At 51.6% G+C, this 20,841-nt stretch overlaps 5 protein-coding genes across 5 annotated transcripts; 2 read left to right on the forward strand and 3 right to left on the reverse strand.

Moving 5' to 3' along the window:
• Window positions 1–1,478: 1,478 nt before the first annotated feature.
• PG994_004722 (uncharacterized protein) lies at window positions 1,479–3,759 on the forward strand (the record flags this gene model as incomplete). Its single annotated transcript, XM_066856131.1, has 4 exons — window positions 1,479–1,497; window positions 1,554–1,590; window positions 1,687–1,962; window positions 2,022–3,759. 4 exons carry the CDS (start codon window positions 1,479–1,481, stop codon window positions 3,757–3,759), a joined length of 2,070 nt encoding a protein of 689 aa, XP_066718298.1.
• Window positions 3,760–4,352: 593 nt separating this feature from the next.
• PG994_004723 (uncharacterized protein) lies at window positions 4,353–6,126 on the reverse strand (the record flags this gene model as incomplete). Its single annotated transcript, XM_066856132.1, has 3 exons — window positions 4,353–4,702; window positions 4,908–5,971; window positions 6,053–6,126. The coding sequence occupies 3 exons, from the start codon at window positions 6,124–6,126 to the stop codon at window positions 4,353–4,355; spliced, it is 1,488 nt and encodes a 495-aa protein (XP_066718299.1).
• A 626-nt stretch (window positions 6,127–6,752) lies between these two features.
• On the reverse strand, window positions 6,753–7,797 carry PG994_004724 (3' exoribonuclease family protein; the record flags this gene model as incomplete). Its single annotated transcript, XM_066856133.1, has 2 exons — window positions 6,753–7,000; window positions 7,062–7,797. 2 exons carry the CDS (start codon window positions 7,795–7,797, stop codon window positions 6,753–6,755), a joined length of 984 nt encoding a protein of 327 aa, XP_066718300.1.
• Window positions 7,798–10,860: 3,063 nt separating this feature from the next.
• PG994_004725 (ferric reductase transmembrane component 7) lies at window positions 10,861–13,505 on the forward strand (the record flags this gene model as incomplete). Its single annotated transcript, XM_066856134.1, has 3 exons — window positions 10,861–10,891; window positions 10,946–11,922; window positions 11,949–13,505. The coding sequence occupies 3 exons, from the start codon at window positions 10,861–10,863 to the stop codon at window positions 13,503–13,505; spliced, it is 2,565 nt and encodes an 854-aa protein (XP_066718301.1).
• Window positions 13,506–16,053: 2,548 nt separating this feature from the next.
• PG994_004726 (ead/Ea22-like protein domain-containing protein) lies at window positions 16,054–16,596 on the reverse strand (the record flags this gene model as incomplete). The annotated part of the gene is made up of 1 exon (XM_066856135.1): window positions 16,054–16,596. One exon carries the CDS (start codon window positions 16,594–16,596, stop codon window positions 16,054–16,056), a length of 543 nt encoding a protein of 180 aa, XP_066718302.1.
• Window positions 16,597–20,841: the final 4,245 nt, after the last annotated feature.

Here is a 20,841-nt window from a genome sequence, read left to right on the forward strand (position 1 = left end):
AGTGTTTTGGCACAAGAACAGAGCAGGGATAAGATTACCGACCCGGCTTCCAAGTAACTCGAGATATATGGAACAAGATCAACCTGCCGTAGGAAGTTCTATGAGCCATCCCGCTCAGCATCCTCTGGTGACACAAGATACTGGCCTGTTCAGATATAACAGCTTGGCGACCACTTCATGACAGGAAGCTCAATAATGGGCAGCACGTGCCAGGTCAAACGCTCTCTGTGCCGCGCTGCGGGAAGAGTATGACAAAAGGCAAGCAGCAAAGCGGAGGAATGCCTAGTTGACGATTCTTGAGCTCTGAGATGGTTGGTAGTCTCGTCCACTCGGCCGAGGAGGGAGGCTAGCGTACGTGAGTGCTTGGCGGCTCTAGGAGAAGATATGTATGATACTAACCGGTCAGTTGACTTGTATGAATGGGCTCATACACATCTTCTGTCACCACTGTACACGATATTTCCGATACCGCAGCTGATTCGATCTCTGCCTCGCCGTTTCTGGGTGTCTGGCAGCGCCAACTGAGCTGAGCTGGGGAAGTGCAGGACTAGTCCATTCCATCCAATAAGGTTGGCTTGAAAAGGGGTTATATGGAATAGCTCATAGGAATTCTCAGATGAAAGCATTGAACCCAGCTGCTTGCAGGAGATTACATATAGATCAAAGTGGCCGGAAAACTGTCGAAATGTGAGTACTGACGGGGTCCTGCTGTGTATCAGCATCCATAAAGCATTGACAAGCTTTAGAAGCTTTCAGAAACCTAAAGAGACTTCCTTAAGGCATTGCTTTCAACCCAGGAGAACTGTGACAGATAATCTAACAAGACCTGTGATTCACTCGTGAGGATCAATCACAAATGCCCGGTGAGTGAGTTGGCTGTCTAAAAGCCAGCATGACTGGTAGACCTTCATGCATTTAGGTAGTCGTCCTATCAAAGAACATACATGGGTAATTACATGAATTTGACCTTGATATGGTGTGAAGGGAGAGAATATCAGCTCGATTGAAGAAATTTCCATCCACATCCACCCAGCACTTATGCAAGTCATTGGCTGGGTGATCTGATTGATGCCCAGACTTTGATTGTTTGAAGACCTCTGAATAGGAACAATCAAAGTTGGGTCCCACTTCTGCCATAGGGGAGCATGCAGCTTCCGATTGCATTGCTGTTGCCTTGCCTATTGTTCTCTCGAGCTGCTGTATCGTTGTAGGACCCAAAAAAGCTCCAGGAAAAGCAGCCAAGAACCCGAAGTTCAAGGCAACATTTCTGGTTTCTCCTATGTTGTAATTCCTCCCTTGACCTCTATCCTTTCCGACCAGCCTTGAAGGTACATACATCTGTATATATCTTCACGATCAGCAAAGGACCAGCAAGAACCCGACTTTGCCGCTGCTAGACCAGCAGCCACACCCCTTTCGGCATTTGTTCAGCTCTCTGTGGATTAACGTGAGCCAGGGGCCGCGTCTTGAAGTTCGTGATGTTTTATAGCCACGAAAGTAAGTACACACTTGTGCATCCGTGTTGCCCGTGGCCTTTGCTGACACCAAGCTAGTACTGACTGACCGCCAATATGGCGTCGCCACCATCTGGTAAGCAGTCCAATCGTACCCAAATCCATCCATCTGCAGCCGAACTGTTGAAGCTTGGGAGGCAGTGTAGGATACTCATCTGACTTTCTCTTGCAGGATTGTGGCCACCATTGGCTCACGCTCTCAGACGAAGCGTGTTACGCGCAAGGCAATCCAAGAGGTCGAGATAGACAAAGCTGTTGAGAAGATCATCGAGCCTGGTGCTCCAATCGCGTTGCGCTTACAAGGCAGCCTCCTCTATGGAGTATCTGGAGTGTTCAAGCAGCAGTGCCAGTACCTTCTCACAGACGCTCAGAAAGTGAATTTCCACATGAATACCTTCTTCAAGAATATGACGAGAAACGAGATTGCCCCAGGAGCTGGCCTAGGGAGGTGAGCAATTCGTCTCGTCTAATGTTTTCTCAGGGAGCTTCCACTAATTCGATCTCTAGACGTGAGAATCTGATGCTTATGGACGATCCAGATTTCGCTTCTGGTTTCATTCCCCAGATGCCTGCCTTCAATGCAAACGCAGACATGTTTCTAGTGAACAGCAATGGAAGGAACAACACCCAAAAGACATCTTCACAAATGTCACCACCTTCCTTGACCCCGGGCTCTGGCAGCGCATCTAGCCAAGACCGATTCCATCTGCAGCTGGATGTCCCACGCTCAGATACGCTTGATCATAATTCATTGCACCAAGGTCTTCAGGGCCTCTCGTCAGGACAGAAGCCAGCACCATTGGGTGGCATGGGCGACATCTGTGGCGAGGAGGAATTTGGCGCCTCTTCAGATTGGGGTCTCAATGTCGACGAAGATGGCAACGTTGTTGAGTCTGCAGCAATCGAGCCTGCCATTTTTGGTGAAGATCTAGAGCTACCCCCGATGCCGAGCATTGAAGGAGACAACCTTCCCCAACTTGCTGCACAGCAGCCGAAGATGGATGAGCAGGGTGACATTATTATGGACGAACAGCCACTTCCGGATGTTGAAGCTCTACCCCAGGCTCAGCGCGATGACCAGAAAGCATATGAGCAGACCAGCCCTGAAGCAGAAAACCAAGGCGCAACCACGCAACGAAAGAGAAAGCGCAGGATCTTTCACCCCGACGAGAGGCTTGAGATCTCCCGAAACGTCCTTCGAGATTGGCAAAATCCCGACGTCTACAGAGAAAATTGCTGCAAGCCTAAGCGACACCATACCACGGCGACCGAGGCCAGAAAAAACGCCATCCATCTTACTTTCGGACTAGGTCTTGCCAATATCGGACAAAACCTAGGAATCCCAGGAATGATTCACCCACTGGCTATTCAGTATTCCGGTGATTTCCTTTTCACTGCAACGACTGGTCTCGAAGTCTTTAATGACCAGGATCAGGGTGGACGTAAGCATCTTCGATCAGCATCAGAAGATATTGAGGACCCCGAGGGCGAAGGCCGTCGAGTTCGACCACGCCTCGAAGAGCAGGGAGAAGCCGAACAGGCGCAGCTGCATCGGGGCCGTGGCGATCAGAACGGAGATAAGGTCTTCGGCCTTGGTGATGACGGCCTTTCTGAAGTTGGCAGAGAACGCCAGCCAGCTCTTGACGATCCTCCTTCATCTATGCCCTGGAACCGACATTCCTCTGCCATGCCCGGTTCCTCCGTCCGTGGACAGCCGCCGCAGTTCGGCCGCGACCAGCCTTCAAGCCCTCTCAACAAACGCGCTGGCTCAGTCCAGGACATCGTACGCTACAGCGACAGCGGAGACGTCGGCGGTGGAGACTTTGACGTGGGGTTTGGCAGCGTTGGTGGTGACTCCAATGGCTCAGGCTCTGACCAAGGGTTCCCTCCTCTGTCCGCTGGAGGCGGCGACAACAATCTCGACACACAGCAAAGAAACCAAAGAAACCAGCACGCGCGCGAGTTCCTCGACCGGGAGGGTGCCAACTTCCTCTCTTACATGGAGCAAACGATAGCCGAGAGCGGCGAGCGCCGCCATGATGAGGATTTCGAGAAGCAGCGCAAGTGGGTTGGCTTTGACGACGTCTTTGTGCCCGCCCGCACCGACCGCGCCACTGCTGCTCAAGCTTTCTACCACGTTCTTGGCCTTGTGACCAAAGGAAGAATGGCGGTTGAGCAGGTGGGCATGCCGCAGGAACCGTTCGGCGAGATCCACGTTGGTGTCAAGATCGATCCTGGAAGTTAGAGCGAGCGAGCAGAACAGAGCAAGCACGCCTGCATTAGCACGTTCTCTCAGTGGGCTGAGAATTGGGCTGTCTGGAAGGAGATGGACACAGACAGACACGACACGGCGATAACAAGGGACCAAGCTGAGGAATATTGGCTCTCAACGGATCGTCGTTACATGGCTATGGCGTTAGAAGTTCTGAGGACGGTGGCTGGCTGAATGGATTTGTCTTTGGGTCTCGACGGCCTCACAAGACGGGTCATCCTGGTCGGTCTATGGGAACGCATCTATCCATGGCAGCAAGCCCTTTAGTCAAGGTTTGGCGGATCTGTGCGTACTACGCACGAAAGAGAATCAACCGCCTGGCGTTTTCGGAACTGAGTTTTATGGCAGCAATTTGCTATCGAGATCGGAGGATATGCTGCCTCCCATATGGGTGTAAATGGGCGAGCATTTACATACAAAACCATGGCTTTGATGATTTTCAGTGCACTGTTTCCTGTAGTGAGGGACGTAGACTAGGGTTGCTCACAATGGAACGAAAGATGATACAGTATGCAAATTAGATCAATTAAGGTAAAAGTGCCACAGTGTGCATCCTAGACATTATCTTACTCGTACACTTCATCCTCTGCATCAGCTCCTTCTCGATCTTCGAAGACTAAGTACGTGTCCTCGTCAGATTCGTCACCTGAGACTAGACTCCAAGCAGTCTTCACAGCCTCTAGATCAGAGTCCTCAAAGGCAATGGTTGCTGAAAGCGGCGGGAATGATAAGGCAGGAGTGGTGCCGTGATTCTCAGTAGTTGATTGCCTGTCACCGAGGGCTTGTTCATAGTAAAGTTGATATAGACATGGAGATGTTGAATCTTCACCTTCCACGGCGTAGACAAGCATGACAAGCGCTTGCTCGAGCTCATGTTTCGATCCAGCCGTTGCCAGCGTTGTAAGATACACGACACCTATTGTAAATCTGATTAGCAGACCGTTGGGACTCATGTGATAAGACATGGAAATGTATGATTTTGTAGGTGTATCAGTTTGTCAGAGGTTGTTTGTCGTCAAAGCATAGCTCAGACAATGTAGATAAGTGTTTGCTTCTATTCATCCTAACACCATGGAAGAGGGGCAAAGGGGTATGAAGGAAGGGGGAAAGATTTAGCTTACATTGGCCAACAGGACACTCTCCGGTATCACTGGAGTGAATTACAGCATAGATCGGTGATGGTGTACTTGGTAGTGCAACCACGGCCACTGCCGGTGTAGGAGCACCTTCAACCAACACTTGGAACAGTGAGTTAAGCGGAGACTTGACCACTGCTATAAGTCTGCTAATTGCTTGCACGCTGGCTGTGGTTTCTTGCCCAGATATAACCGAGTCTGCTTGAACCGTAATGCCGTTGGGCAGCTCCAACGATGCCTTTTCGTTTTCACCAGAAGGCTTCATAGTCGCACTTGTGTCCAGCATGTAGATGCCACCACCCACAGCACCAGCACGGCACGCGACTTGGGCAATCTCCGAGAGACCACCCCATTTCGGGTACACAGCACAGAAGCCCGGACCAAACATCCCCATGGACGTTAAATGACGATTGATGGCTGCCAACCCGGATCTGACAGAGGCCTTCCCATCCAGAGCCATGGTCAATGCGACAACATACCTTTTCAAATCATCTTCCAATTTGAACTGGGCAGTCAGAAAGTCGGTGAGCGAAGCATCGGCGTGGGCCTCCCAGAGAGGTTTCTGGTCATCGGACTCAAAGTCGAGCACGAATTTCAGGAACTTCATCAGCGACCGCTTCGAGCGGGCAGGTATGGACTGGCTCGAGAACACGTCTTCGCGGCTGCTCGGTATTCGGGAGAGCTTGGGGTCCGATCCATCCTTCGCCGGTTCATAGACGAAGAAGGAGCCGACCGCCAAAAACTCGACCTGTCGATAGGCTCGCGACGAGACCAGGCTGGATAGTAGCTTCGACTTGGTGTGGATGATTTGCGGTGCGAGGGCCAGCGAGTAGGCGCGGGGGAACTTCAAGCCTTGGGCTTCCGCATCGTCGGGTTTCCATACGGCAGCGTTGCGGACCACACTCCTCTTCTTCTCAGCCTCACTGGAGCCTCCGGCATGTTTAGCTGCGAAGCTTTCGGCCTCTTGCAGGGTCAAGGCAGCTTCGTATTGACCATAGTAGTAATTGGGATCTGTATGGAGGATACGCTTCTTGGACCGCGAGAGAGCTCTTCATTGTTGGAACAGGAGGCTAAGTCAGTCAGACCGACTTCGCTTTGTATTGATTCCTCAGAAAGCATCTTTTACTCACAACGCCAGGAGTGACTGCTGCAAGCCAGTACCACAAATCACGACATCCCAAGGCTCCTCGCCTAGAGACTCCATGATAATGGACTTTCTTTTTCTCCCCTCCGAGAAGGAGACAGCTGAGGTAGGAAAGACAAATAGGTGGGAGGGAGGATGGGCGTAAGTTTTTTTTCTTTCTCCTTGGATGGAGTCTGTTCCGACAAGAATGATCCTGGCCTGGCCCCGCTGCTGAAGACGGGAAAAAAGATATTGCTGCCTGCTATCAAGCTCGATTCCGGTGCACGGACCCTTTAGAATCGGTGGGATATTGAAAGCTCGCACCTGAGGGTGCTTGATTTACCTTTCTCTTTTTCTAATAACTTACCGCCCATTCAAGTCTGGTTCTGCTGCCCTCAAAGCATCATAGCACTTCTGGCAGCAGAGTGGCCTTTCATTAGGCTACTCCAAATGGGCGGCAGAGCAAATCGTCGTCCCGTATCTACTGTCCTGGATTTTACACCTGATAGGATAGTTCGAAGGGTTTGATACATATCTTCCAGAAAATTGCCCATTTTGACCGTATATAATTCTAGCACAACGCCCTGTAAAAACCTGCAACATGCCTCCAATGGGGTCTCATAAATCCTCCTTGGGAAACCATATTAAGCACCAATTGCAAATGAGTTACGAGGGGGTATCAATCGTTATTTTGTTTGCATCCGCTTCTACTCTATGGCAGCGTGGATTTGCTCCCATCTTGACTCCGCTGTAGCTACCATTTTCTTCGTGAGCTCAGGACCGACGACTGTGCCTCCATGTTTCGATATTCCTAGGATTTTCGTACTCCGACCAAGCTTATCGACGACCACAGTGACTGTCTCGTCGCATAGACCCTCTTCGAGTCTGTCAGGATCCACGAGAATCCAGTAGCTACCACTGCCCTTCTTTTGTTTCTCCTTGGCTGTGAACACAGCTGCCGTACATGCCACAGGCAATCCCCGTAGATTAAGAGGGGCCGCCCTTTTCCTGAGAACGTTTGCACAGTACCATCTCTCGGTCGGCGTCCCAGTAAGCAAACGGGAGCTTCGTGTCCCGCAACGCCGCGAGTATGGCAGTCCAGGCCGTATCAAAGGGGTTTCCGTCGAACGAGATGAACAAGACGTCAATGTATAGCACCCAGTAAGCCTTGACTGCCTTGTCTTCAGCGACAGCGTATTCGTCGATCTCTTCAGCCTCATCCATCTTCTCGTCGTCTTCTTCCTTGTTCTCCTTGCCGGCCTCTTCAGGATAGATGCGTAACCGGCTCACATCGACGAGCTTAGAGCTGTGCAGTAGAGAGTAGACGCGCGTGCTCAGCGTCTGCGCGAGCGTGGTGGGCGGTACACCAGGCAGGAAATTCGGGGCGCAGCCGGTGGCGAGCTCAATGTTGGGGACCAGGAGATCGTAGTCCCGTGCCTCGTCCAGGGAGGAGCTGGAGTCGTCCGATGGCGAGGGTGCCCGGTAGTTGGGGATGGCCGACGTCAGGATCGTCTCGCCCCGGACACCACATATGACGGTGGTGTCGCCATTCCGTACTACAGCGCTGCCATGGGCATGCGAGAGCGAGGAGGTGTTGATGTATGGGGTGCGAGTCTGGGAGGGTTGGCGTCCGTTCGTGCGAGTAGGCGTCGTGGAAGGATCAGCGGGTTGCAGATTTGCGAGGAGGTAAGGGTGTGGTGATAGTTTGGCAAACGTGGTACTCGAGAGAGTCATGGACTTTGATGTCGCCATGATGGAGAGAGATGTCTGCAAGTACAGACGGTTGATCCTAATAATTCCAGATATCGCCTTCTCAAATGTCTGATGCACAGAATGACGATCAATAGAAATATTTTCAGCCTTGCCTTCCGCAATCGATAGTGGGGTGCAACGCCCATTGCGACCGGTGTGTTAAGGTTAGTGGATTGCAAGGCTGTGCTAACTGCTCCAATAGCTCCAAAGCCAGGCACTTTACCTTACCTAAGCAAAAGGACGGACTATTGCTCAACCTCGACGGACACAGATTCGTAACGAAGTAAGGTTAGACGATAGTATCACAAAGGGGGATTGCTGTTGATCAAACTAGTGCAGCTACCTGCAATGGCTCAAAGATATTGTGGTTCATTTGCAGGACTGAAGTAATACTGGGATTTTACGAGACGTCATGTGTTTGTGGCGGACGTATGGTATTCATTCTATCAACATCCACCGCAGATAGTCTGCTGGTAGGCTCGTACGTAATCGTATTCATCTATACTACGGGGAATAGGAAATAGGTCTTGTCGTTTCTGGCTCGAGCCTCAGTCAACGTTATCCTCGACATCCTCGGATGAATGTCTCATATTGGGGGCATTATTCTCAATGGCTGTGACAACAACCAGCACAGAATAGCCGTAGGGGTTTGGATTGAATTATCAGTGTTCCCGTATCGTTTGATTCTGATTTCTTAGCACTTGACGCCGTCAGGCTCATCTAACATGAATCTCAGATTGATGGTTGGCTAAGATTACCGTCGGATGTAGGTAGCAGTCGGTTCCTAAGCAAAAGTGCCCCCCATCCAACGGGACAGTCCTGTAGTCTGTGGTTATATCCCACATTGCTGCAACACAATGTTTCCCTGCATGTAATTGTGGTAGCGTGTGTTATAGCACGGTAATAACCCCCGGTTGAAAGAAGGGCCAACCAAATTGACCAAGTAACAGAGTGATTCGGCACTCCTTCTATTGGCTCTCAGACTCCCGCTCGGCTGCTTGGAGAGAGCAATGTTGCCGGCGCGGCTCTGCTCAAAGCGGGAATGAGATCGTTGACTACTGCTACCTACCTACCGTTGCGATACTCGTTTGGATAACGGAGTTCCATGCATCCAACCTCACCAACTTCGTCTCTCGTTGCTTCCAGTTCCCGGCGCTCTGGAACACATTGCATGAATTGAACAAGCCAGCCTATCAGCAGCGGGGATGAAGCTCCATGCTGCAGCAGAGGGCTCAACGGTCACGTCGAAAGTGGTGACAACTCATTCGTGCTGGTCTGGGAGACATCGGCCAGCCGAAAAAGCCGGATCAAGCTCAAGAATCTCTTGTTCATGCAGGTGCAGAAACTTGCCAGGCACGGGGAAGAGGCCGTGATTCGATAGTATGCCCAGGGGGGTGTCCTGGTTTATCCTTGAAGCGCAGCTGTGGTGGAGCTGCTTCGTCCACGCCAACCGATAGCTTTGGCGAATCACCGGCCGTCTTTTGCCGCCCGTCCTGCAACACCGCAGAGCTCAATCTGTGAACAGCCAACAAGATGCTGTCGAATCCCAATGCTTCTTCTCAGCCATGCGCAGGCTTTTCTGCCTTTCACTAACCCTGGAAGGTTCCCAGCCCAGCAGGCAGGCAGGGTACCTGGTTGTCAATCACGGGAGCTATCGCATCTCTGCCTCTAATTCGACAGCACCAACAGACAACAGACCCCAAATCAAAGCCATGATGGCACCACTGATAGGATGAAGCAAACAGCTCTCCTCCGAAGAAGAGAGGGGGGTTTCGTTCACCTGCACAAGACGAAGGTTTGTCCGTCTTGGTGTTCTGGTTCGAGGGCTACGCCATGCCCACAACTTGCTTGACATTTGACATTTGACTTGACACTTGTCTGACAGCAAGCTGACTTATTGCATGTCTGATATTGCAGTATTTGACAGAATGTAGCCCTTCATCATAGCTCGATGCAACCCTTCTCATCTAAAGAGGAAAAAAAGGCAAGAAGATATGGGCTCCCGTAAGCCGGCAAAATCCCTCATTTCCCAAGCAGAGGAAGAACAGAACAGTCATACGTGATTACCAAGTGGTGCGACTGAGTTTTCGAAGACATCATCAACCAACAACACAACAAGTCTATCATATTCCCTTGGGTTGTCACAATACTCGCCCCACCAACAGCACTGTCGATCTACGGGGCAAGACTGCATGCGAGGACTCAAGACCTTAGTTTGTGTATACCATACCCCTTGCGGCCCTACCGACGCCTCCCGCCTCTTTAGGAGCATCCAGGTAACGGCCCGCATCAAGAGCTTGCTTTCCCTTTGGCGCTTACGGTTACACACCTCCCTGGTTCCCTGGTGCATCCTGCAGTATGCGGGGAATAGCCCAACTTCAGGCCAGCCAATATTAAAGACGGCCAGCCGCTGGGCCTGGTGCCACTTTGGTGCCATTTTCCATCCGGTCCCCTTACAGGATTCATATCACACCAAGGTGTTCTTGCCTGTGATTTGACTGAGCTCATGTGAAGTCGAATTGCACACCTCCCTTCCGTTCCACCAGGACGCTTTTGTATATGCACATTACGATCTGAATCAGACCAACCGTGGTGGTCAAACGTCTTACACCATTCGACTTTGCCAGTTCCGGTCACATTCGTCCGGAGAGGAACAGTGCCCATAAAGCAAACAATCCTTGCTCGTTCTGTGGTATATACACGCAATACGCACCTCCAACGTGGCAGCAACTGGCACTATTATCATCTTCCATTCATACACTAATACTGTGGCGCGGGGAGTCTGGTATTCCTCAATCGCAAACGGAGCGCATCGTTAACCATTCTCCACGTGTCGAGTCTTCCTGTTCGACCGAACGACATAACCAGGGAGCGGCTTCAATTGACCTAGACTCCGAGGGTGACCAGTACCGCGCCTCTATCAAGCCTGGCGTCATCCCCATAAGCCATTCGGATGCCCTTGATGTCGAGCTTATATTAGTGCGATGCGACTTACCATTGGCGCATAGTACGGAGGTTTCTGAGCGTATTTCAGTCGAAAGGAGAGCAAGAAGCCTCGATATCATGGCTTCCGAAATCCAGGGCGCAATGGCCGGTGCGTCGCGGACCATAGGCCAACTAGCAAAGCGAATACATATTCCGTTAACAGCGACTAGTCCGCCGGGCCTCGTCGAGGCTCTTACAGTGGACCCATGGGACAGTGCAGGGAAATACGGTCTCGGATGGACGTACTTCTGCCTTGCGTTAATGGGGTCAGTCCTGTTTGTGAGGATATGGCATTGGTGGCAGGATAAGATCCGGCAGGCAATCTACAAGCAGGATGTTGAGCGACACTACCGAGACGTGTACAGCTTAGACCCCGAACAGGCCATGATGGCGATGCAGACCGGGCAAACTGGACACCATTTCTTCCCCGAGACGAACCACGAAGAGAAGAAGGACTTCAAGCCCAGGAGCGACTTTTCGTCCATCACGCCCGTACTCGATGCCCTCGCTTTGTTTCGATGGGTCTTCTACCGACCGATACCCGATCTTGTATGGCGAAAGCAGCGCTTCACATTTTCTTCCCTTGCTGTGGTGACAGTCGGCTTTATTGGGTTCGCTTTCACCGCGCTTTACACCTTCTTATTACAGCCCCTTTATTGGCAGAGCATTCAGTTTGGCTCGCCTCCAGTCGCAATCCGCGCAGGCATGATTGCAGTTGCTATGACCCCTTGGATCATCGCATCTAGCATGAAAACCAACCTTCTTACCTACATCACTGGCGTTGGTCCCGAGAGGCTGAATGTCTTCCACCGGTGGGCAGGGTATCTTTGCCTGTTCATGTCCCTTGTCCACACAATTCCCTTCTATGTACAGCCAGTGTGGGATGATGGTGGCATGCAGACCTTTTCACGACTGTTCCCGGAAGGCAGTGGTGTCATTTACGGAACAGGAATCGCGTGTCTGGTTCCTCTTATCTGGCTCTGTGTGGCCTCTCTTCCTTTCATTCGAAGGGTGGCATTCGAGGCATTTGTGATGCTCCATGTACCTGTCGGGATGGTCTATGTTGGGCTCTTGTTCTGGCACACGAAGAACTTCCTCGCCTCGTGGAGTTATCTGTACAGCACTATCGCAATATGGGGCGTCTGTTATGTCTGAGACTCTTCAAGCTCAACTGGACCAAACCATGGCGTCTTGCCTTCATGGTAGGGGACGAGGCGGCCATCACTCTCATGACAGAAAATGCCATCAAGGTGACAATTCCTACACAGATGAGGTGGAACCCTGGTCAATATGTCTATCTGCGGATGCCTGGCATCTCGTTCTTTGACAACCACCCGTTTACTATATCGTCCCTTTGCAGCGAAGATTTCCCTTCGGAATACGGAGAGCAGTATCGCGACTGTGTTTTGGTTTTTAAGCCTTACGGCGGTTTCACTCGGAGAGTACTGGAAACTGCCATCCAGAAGGGCCCCTTTCACACATACCGAGCATACCTCGATGGCCCTTATGGGGGGATGCGCCGCGAGCTCTCCGCGTTCGATACCTGTATCCTTATTGCAGGCGGAAGTGGTATCACTTCACTAATGTCACAACTACTAAACCTCATCAAGCGAATGAGGGATAGCAAGGCCATCACGAAAAAGGTTGTCGTTATCTGGGCTCTGAAGAGGCTGGAAGCGATGGATTGGTTCCGTGAAGAGCTCCGAATATGTCGGGAGTCTGCGCCGCCCGAGAGCGTGACCTGCAAGTTTTTCGTTACGTCGGCCGTAAGACAACGCGTGGGTGCTGGAATCGGAGAGAGGGCGCAGCGGCCTCTGAGCACCATGTTCCACGACCGACTGGATGGGTTTGTTGCTGGCGTTGCCTCGAAGCGAGCCTCTACCTATATCCGCGACGAAGCTCATGGCAATGTCGATTATGAGTTCGAGCTGCGCGCCGAGGATGAAGACAGGATAACTGCTTTGCCACAACAGAAATACCTCCAGCCGCATCACGTACCACCGCAGCGGCCAGCACCGGCCAACAGGCAGTCAGCCCAAGATGATTCGCTACGAAGGCTGGAGGGCCGAGAGGACGAACACATGGAGATTCAAAGGAACCATGACGATGCACCTCCGCCTCCTCCCCCGCCGTCTGGTTCCGAGTACCCCGAGGATAAACCCAAGCAGGGTTTCCAATTCCCTCCGCTCCAACTGCGGTCCGACAAGCAACCTCATTTTAATTACGCGCCACCATCTCCCCGTAGATTTGACGGCTCGAATATGCAGACTCCCGAACAGGAGCAGCGTTCTACTGAGCCATCTCAGGACCTGCCCAGGCCTCCCGAGTTCGCTCATCTGCGGACCACGAACCTGCCGGGCCAGGGCCAGCCAAGACCGACATCGACCTTTGGGCCGCCCTCGGGTTTCGACTTTGGCTTCCCCGAGACGCCGACCGAGTTCCAGAAGTCGCTCATGCGGTTCGCCTTCCCGGTCCCGCACCAGATCGACGGCGGCTGGAGCGTCGAGTACGGCAGGCCCGACTTGGGCTACATGCTCAAGGAGTGGGCGACGGGCGGCACCGACGGGCGCGGTATCCTCGGCCGGAGGACAGCCGTCTTCGTCTGTGGGCCTGAGAGCATGCGGGTCGGCGTCGCCAACACGGTGGCAAGGCTGCAGGCCGAGATCTGGGGCGACGATATGCTCGAGGAGATCTTCTTGCATACCGAGAACTATGCCCTATAGAAAGTCACTGGCCCTCGGTTGTACATATACATACACACCTTATACTATGAACCACCACCACCCAGACATTGACATTGGGTGGAGGCATGACAGCAACAGGGGACGGAGAATTGACCCTGCATGATGGACGACGATAATCATACCTGACGTGGAGTTTTGTTTTGTTTGGGGACAAAGATACCAAAACCGTAATTTCATTTTTGTTGTTATCTACACAAGGCGTAATCAGGCGTACTTATATCGTATCCGATAGTCGTCGATCAGTTACGGGTCTCGTTCATTAGAAGCTGGGTGATCAGGCACAGCGGAGACGACTCCTGGCGTTAATCCATATTCCCTAATGAGACCGCATCTCTTCTTATCTACATGGCCTGTCTTCCACCGTGCTTTTCTATGTGACACATATCCTGAAGCGCTTCTCGAACAAATGACCTTCGTCTCGCTTGTAACTAGAAAGACGTACTTTGTTGTGTTTCTTATACCTCCGCCTCCCTTGACATCTTCTGCTTGATCGCACCAGCGCGGAAATTCTGGTCATGATCATTTGTGGTATAGAGAGCCTTATACCTTCTTACGAACGCCTCTTACACAAGTGTGTTCTCACTTCGTAGAGGTAGGTACATACTACCTAGCATCGCAAAACAAAAATATATGTATCTCATATGAAAAGCAATGGCCAGTCATCAACATGCCAGCAGCACAGCATGTATTGGTGTTAAGGTCATGGCGGTATCTGTCTGTTTCGCAGACGGGCTTGCTTACCTATTGATATCCTCGACCCGTGTCCGCCTTTGTCAATAGACAGACAGACGTGCCAAGTAGTAATAGATAAAGCTAGCCCACTCAAACTCGCTGCCTAGTCCTCCTCCTTGAGAATTGTCACCAAGCTGTCATTAAGCCCAGGGAATGAGACGAGACTGTGTTGCCAGCAGCATGCGTACGTGTATATCTCTCTTCTTCTCCACCCAAGTATTCGGGTAAGAGGGAGTCCCTGCTCACTTTCCTCCCTTCCAGGCAAAGGACCAAGCTGCTGGAGAACAGTTTTGTTCGAAAGCCTAGAGAATATTGCAGGACAAAACGCCCATTATCTGGTCACCAGGTGACCGAGTTTTCGCTTTGAACAGCACCGGCATCTATCACCGAACTTTGTTCACAAATGATATCTTCCATTTGGTCGACATGTACAACTTGGAATAATGGTATTGGCAATCTGTCATGGAGTTTTGTCGCTCAAGAAAAATATTTGATAAAACCACTCCCTGGCTCTCGACATCGTTCTTCGGAGAAGCAACGTAGCTTGCTCTTCCAACCAAGCCATTCCTAGGAAGGTGAGTGAGGTGAGACACTTACCGACCCCCATGTAGCCAAGGTGTTCTTCGCCTCAGTTGTTAATTAGGCATGTCCGATGTGTCTCATGAAGTACCCCTCTTCATCGACAGCTTTGCTGCTTGGTTGGATCGTCGTGTCCCTAGAACGTGTGAAAATAGAGTGCAAGACATGCAGCAGGACGTAAATGTCTTGGTATACCGAGGTAACGATGGGCTAGCGATGGTTTTAGCCAACCTCCACGACGCTCACTCCTATTGTGACTACACACCTGAGGGGTTTCCCGTCACCTTTCGTTCTTGGTGTCGATGTTTAGCCCAATATCATGGGGCCAGGGAACATAAGATGCATTTCGTTGTAGCACTTCGTGTGTATCTGCAGTTGAGGACAAGCAAGCAGGCAAGTTCATCAGCAAAGGAAGTATGAAGATACTGATATTTCGTTTTTGTCAATGCAGTATCTACTCTGACAGCACTCCCCTCCTTGAGCTCGCGTTATCTCGTTACGTGTTATGAGACCAGCATCGTGCTGCCCTATGTAGAAAGTTCCTCTTTGCTTTTCCACGAATCGTAGCGTATAGCGTTCAAGACGGGGCGCCCATAAGGCACCGAAGAGACAGAAACCAAGGCCAAAAGAACCACATAGTCATGATATCAGCCTTGGGGAATATAACATGACAGGGGTATTTGCGCAACTGATAAAAACCCCGAATATCCAGAAAACAGTAACCAAATTCAAATGCAAAGCAGCCCCAGAAATCATGTCCAGTGAAGTAGTGTAGAGGCGGTAAGGGCAACAAAATGTAACTCCCGCCCAAGAATCACAACTTTCCAGACGCCGAAATGGTCAAATGAGCCGTGAGGCTACCCCTATATTCCCGGCCGCGAGGCCTCATCAGTCTTGATTTTGATGGTGACAGAAAGAAACCCGTATTTTGGAAGTGCTGATCGCTCAGGATTCTTTTGATATACCGAGCAGCTTTTAGTGTTCGATTTCGAAGGCGGTGCTGTGATTCCCTGCCGTATCGCGAAAGCAAACAATCTTGCCGTTATCTCCTATCCCGTGGTCGTGTAACCATAACCTCTACCCATCCACATTTGTAATCCATCCAGTCTTCTGTCCCTTCGTCAACCGCAAATAATGCATCCGTCAATGGTAAAATATCGCTGGAGCCTTCGGCGTCATGGAGATCCCCCATGGTAATACACCGCTCATATTATGTTCAGTGTCGGTGGCGGCGCGTCGACGAGCTACCTTCGTGGCGATGGGAGTGGCCATGCCCGTGCCGATGAGAGGAGTGTCCTTCGCGATCCCGCCGCGAAGAACTTGAATGCTCAAGTTCACGGTCCAGCTCCTCCACTCTTTGCCGATAGCCCCGAACGATGTCCCGAATATGGCGGATGCGATCGAAGTCCAGCTCGAGTTCGTCCAGCTGGCGCATAATTTCGTGGAAGCGCGCGATCTCGCTGTCGGCAGTGTCAATCAGGTTTCCGGCATGGTCATACTGCTGCATGGTAACCATGGAACTCTGTTCGCTGAGGTATTCGATACGCTGTTGGATCTGCACCATCAGCCGGTCGAGATGCCTCGAGAGCGCCGCAAGGCTGGAGCTGTCTAGCAGCAGGCGGCCCTGGGACGAAGCGCGGCTGGCGGCGCGTGACGAGGACGAATTGGCCTGGGTTTGGTGATAGCGTAGGAGCTGGATCTCATCCTCGGTCAAGCCCAATTGCGCGTCCGGGACCGTATTGGCCTCGGTCGACGGCATTGGCACGAACGTGGGCTCAGCTCAGCACAGCACAGCGTCTGCGTTGGCAACTCCAGCTGCCCGCTTGACTAGGATGGAGCGTTGTGCAGCGTCGGTAATACAGGGGTCGGCGGTGGCGAGCCGAGGAGGGGCAGGTCCGGATTGCAACGTCGTCTGGTTTTTGTGTATAAAGGCGGATGATGCGACACCTTGTGGTCAAGCGTTGGATCTAGCGGTGCGGAGGGCCTCATTGTCTCTCACGGCAAAAGGTCTATGCTCATTGCACCGCGGTCATGGAAGCAGTCGGGAGAGGCGAGGGCGAAGAGTGAGCGGGCTGATGAAGGTCATACACAACAAGCTTGATAAGGGAGCTCCAACCGGGGTGGGTGTGGTGTGAGGGCGGGAGATGAGACGAAGTGTACGGCGGCACACTGCAATGCTTGGAACAAAATGGAGATTTGAACAAACGAAGGGGGACGGCCGGCCGGAGTTGGCTCGCTTGGGAACCGTAGAGCACAGAACAGAGCAGGCCAGACCAGACCGCAACAGCAGCAGCAGCGGTGTCCTACTTTCGTTCTGGTGATTTGGTTTTGGTTTGGTTTGGTGATACACACGCAGAGCTGGAGCCGGTTCACCACACACAAGCATACCCACTCTCACGGAAAATTTCCCCTTCTTCTTCTGCTTCTAGATTACCGTACCCTTCTCTGGACTGGATCACCCACACCGACGGGGTACACACCACTTCGACTTCAGCCTTTCGTCACTCGGGATCAAGTAGCAAGCGGTGGACAGAAGAGGAAGCTAGAGAAAACCAGCAGGCTGGAGACAAATGGGTTCTTTTCCTCGGCGAACCAGCATGAGCTGACAGGAGGGTGAGCCAAGACAGTCTATAGCCAGGGTGTTGGCACTACGGCTCCAGGTACAACTGTGGTGGTATTGGACGATCGCAGTGGGGAAGTCAGATGTTTCCGTTTTGGCGTACTGGCCGGTAGGGATTATCTTGGGATGGGTAATGAGGTACTGATATGAGATTGACGGCAAAGAGGTGTGCGGGATTAATAGATTGCGACCGTAGCAGTCGATTCCAGTGGCGTGTAGAGAGAGAGAGGGGACAGCGACCGAGAGAGAGAGAGAGAGAAAGAGAGAGCGTGCGTGTGTGTGTGATCGAGGCAATCCAGAAAGGAAGAGTGGTTATCGGCCTCGGCACTTGCTCTGCGATGCGAAGCGATTAATGAGGGCCTGTCTGTCGTCAGTGGTGATGTGCTTGTACTTGTAGACTTGTAAGCATCCAGGACAGGACGGGAGCGATGCGATGCACTGCGATGTTGATGCAATGCAATGCACGACAGATGCAAGCAGTCCAGAGGGCGGCTGGTGTTCGATCGCTTTTCTGGCGAGGGACGGGGAGGGAGAAGGGGACATGAACAAGCCCCAAAACAAACACACCGACCGATCAAGATTGATTGACAGTGACCGGGCCCTGCGTGGGCGGGAGACGGGAGTTGAATTGGTTTTTTATGGGCTTGGCTGCTTGGTCCTCCCCTCCCCCCACCTCGGCCTCTCCTCGAAGTCAGTCCAAGTCGAATTGAATTTGGGCCAAAGCAAAGTGCAAAGCGTTTCGCTGCCGCCGGATGGAACCTTTGGAACATCTGGAACAGCGTCAATGCCATGCCGGGGTCATCCTTGAACTACGTAATGAACTGTACGACGACGTAGATTAGGTCAGTCCTTTTTCTTTAGGTTGGATGGGATTTCCGAGGAGAGAAAAGTGCATTTCCCATTTTGCCCGCACCTAACGATGCAAGGTACAAACATCAGTGCGGTAAGCTTGGGCTTACCTTCGATATTTGACAACCACAAAGGCCAATGTCGACACAATTACCATTGCAGACCCCTTCAGATATATTTGTCTTCAGGAAGAGTGTTTCATAGCATCTGCCCACCCATGCAGCAACGGCGTCACCATGGACTTTTGATTGGTCTTGTGTGCTCACAGGGCTGAGACTGGAGTCTGGGCCGCATATCTCAAACCGCTTACCCAGATTCAGCTTGCATCATTACCTCTCTACCTAGGAGAGAGAGAGAGAGACAAAACGAAGCAAGCACGGAACTATGCCTATCTATCGCTGACATCCACCCACCCTCTACGGAACTATGCCTATCTATCGCTGACATCCACCCACCCTCTACGCATCTTTGCATGCTACTTTTTTAGGTCATGGTCAGCGTCTCACACATATGCAAGGAATCAATTCAGTGATCTTTTTAGCCGCTGCTGGTAACTTTCATCAGTGGCTTGGGTCACACCCCCACCCAATGACACCCTCCCTCGGCGCGCCTAAAGAGGCCGAGGCGACATCCAGCAGCTGCTATACATATGGGTTTTTGCTTGACCACCAGTATGCAGGTCCGGCATCTTCAGGGGCGTGGCTACCTATGTATGTACAGTGCCTGCTCGCTCTCTGTGTGTGGGTGCGGAACATGTTCGTCCGTCGTGCTTTCCCAGTTCAGAGTTGATATAGCCTCGATCCTCCAGTCGGCCAGTGCGCCACAGGCCTCAGTTCATACCGACAGGGTTAAATCGCAAGGATATATCAATACAAGATGATCCAGCCCGGATTGCCGGGTACGCAGGTCGTGTATACTCTCCGTTCGTAGGCCTATGACGCCCGCACTACTCCGTACTACCGTCACTTATGTACCGTACCGTAAGCTTGGCCTTTCGAAACTAATCTGGTAGCAACCCGAGTTCATAGAATATTGGATTGCCACAATATGGGGTTTTTACTGGAGGACTTGGCATTGGTCTCGTTGGGACGGCTGACTACCGAGGCCATTTCGTGTAGTTCTGGACCCAAGGCTCTAGGTACGATCCACCACCAAAAAGATAGGGGCTACGCACCTCTTCGGTACCTCCTGATCTACGAACACACAGAGGGTGTAACTGTTCCGTTTGATAAGTAATAGGTCGGGAAGGCTCCGTCTGCGGTATGCAGTTCAGAGACAGACAAACGTTATTGCAATGTACTACCAAATGTGGTGATATTTAGCTAAGGGGGTCTGCTGTCCTGCAGAGAAGGCAGAGGTGAGTACGCTCCTTCCTGTGCAGACTGCATAACGGACTGTACATATACCTCTGCTCCGGGGCACGTACACAACAATTCGGGGGCTGGAGGTGCTTTGCTCTCTACTGTTATGTGAGTCCCTTTTCTTGTATGGGCGGTGACCCCGGAAGCGCCGGAAACCTTGGCCACTGCATTATCTCTGTGTGAGATTTTACCTCCATGGGCACACCGACATAAATGACGTGGATCTATAATGACTGGAACTCCTCCTGATTGATCCCAAGTCGAGTGCAAGACAAGCCAGCTTAATCGGGGCCTGGGATTAGGTTATCGGTAGGTCTGTACAGAAGCCGCAGAGATGTGCTTGGGTGACTGAGATGTCCAGGGGACAGTTGGCAGACCGCTCTATCTTTTTACTACCCATCGGGTTCCACGTATGTATCTTACCAACGCCACTGGCAGTTTTCATCTCGAGGAAACCATCGACTTCCTGTATTTTGGGTCGCCGTGACGTGGCGTAGAACAGGAGGCAGCTCAGTTCGCTCGAATTCAGTTTAACATCGACAACTTCTTTGGTGGTCCGATATAACACTTCAGCACTAGAGTTTGGCGCTTCGACCGGTATCTATCGTGGAGGGCTTTCATTCCGCCGACCCGCGATCAGCTATTAAAGGGCGGCTTGGATGCGTAACCTTTGTACAGGTAAGATTTAGGAAAGCGCCTGCCCCTGACGGTCTCTCGCACAAGGCCCAGTGTAAGCTACAGTCACTGACTTCCGCCGTTATCGATCTTGACACATCCATTGGCTAGATATTGAACATGTATGATGAGCGCGATCGTAGATGACATGCCGAGCATATGCTGTGGTTTCTTTAGGTCTTGGTATCCTATCACAGGGGAGCAACAATGCACAACCAGTAAGACTTTACAAGTGACCTTCGGTCAGAACTCGTCCCTACTTCGGTTAAAAGAAATGGCCATTGCATTTGCTATAAAGTTGAGCTCGTCGGTCTCAAGGAAATCTGCGTCTATCATCGGATCATCCTCGTCACCATTCTTGATTTTATTACTGGAACTGCTGTTGACCAATAAAGTTGGTATGAATGTCGTAGCTGACTCCCAGTTTATCATATTTGTTCTGTTTGGATCACTATCGATCGCCGTCATCCTGCTGACGGCCTCCTTTTCGCCCAAAAAG

This window comes from Apiospora phragmitis (assembly GCF_038363925.1).
Source record: "Apiospora phragmitis strain CBS 135458 chromosome Unknown utg000005l:1.0-4161743.0:1.0-4166827.0, whole genome shotgun sequence".
NCBI classification, from domain to species: domain Eukaryota; kingdom Fungi; phylum Ascomycota; class Sordariomycetes; order Amphisphaeriales; family Apiosporaceae; genus Apiospora; species Apiospora phragmitis.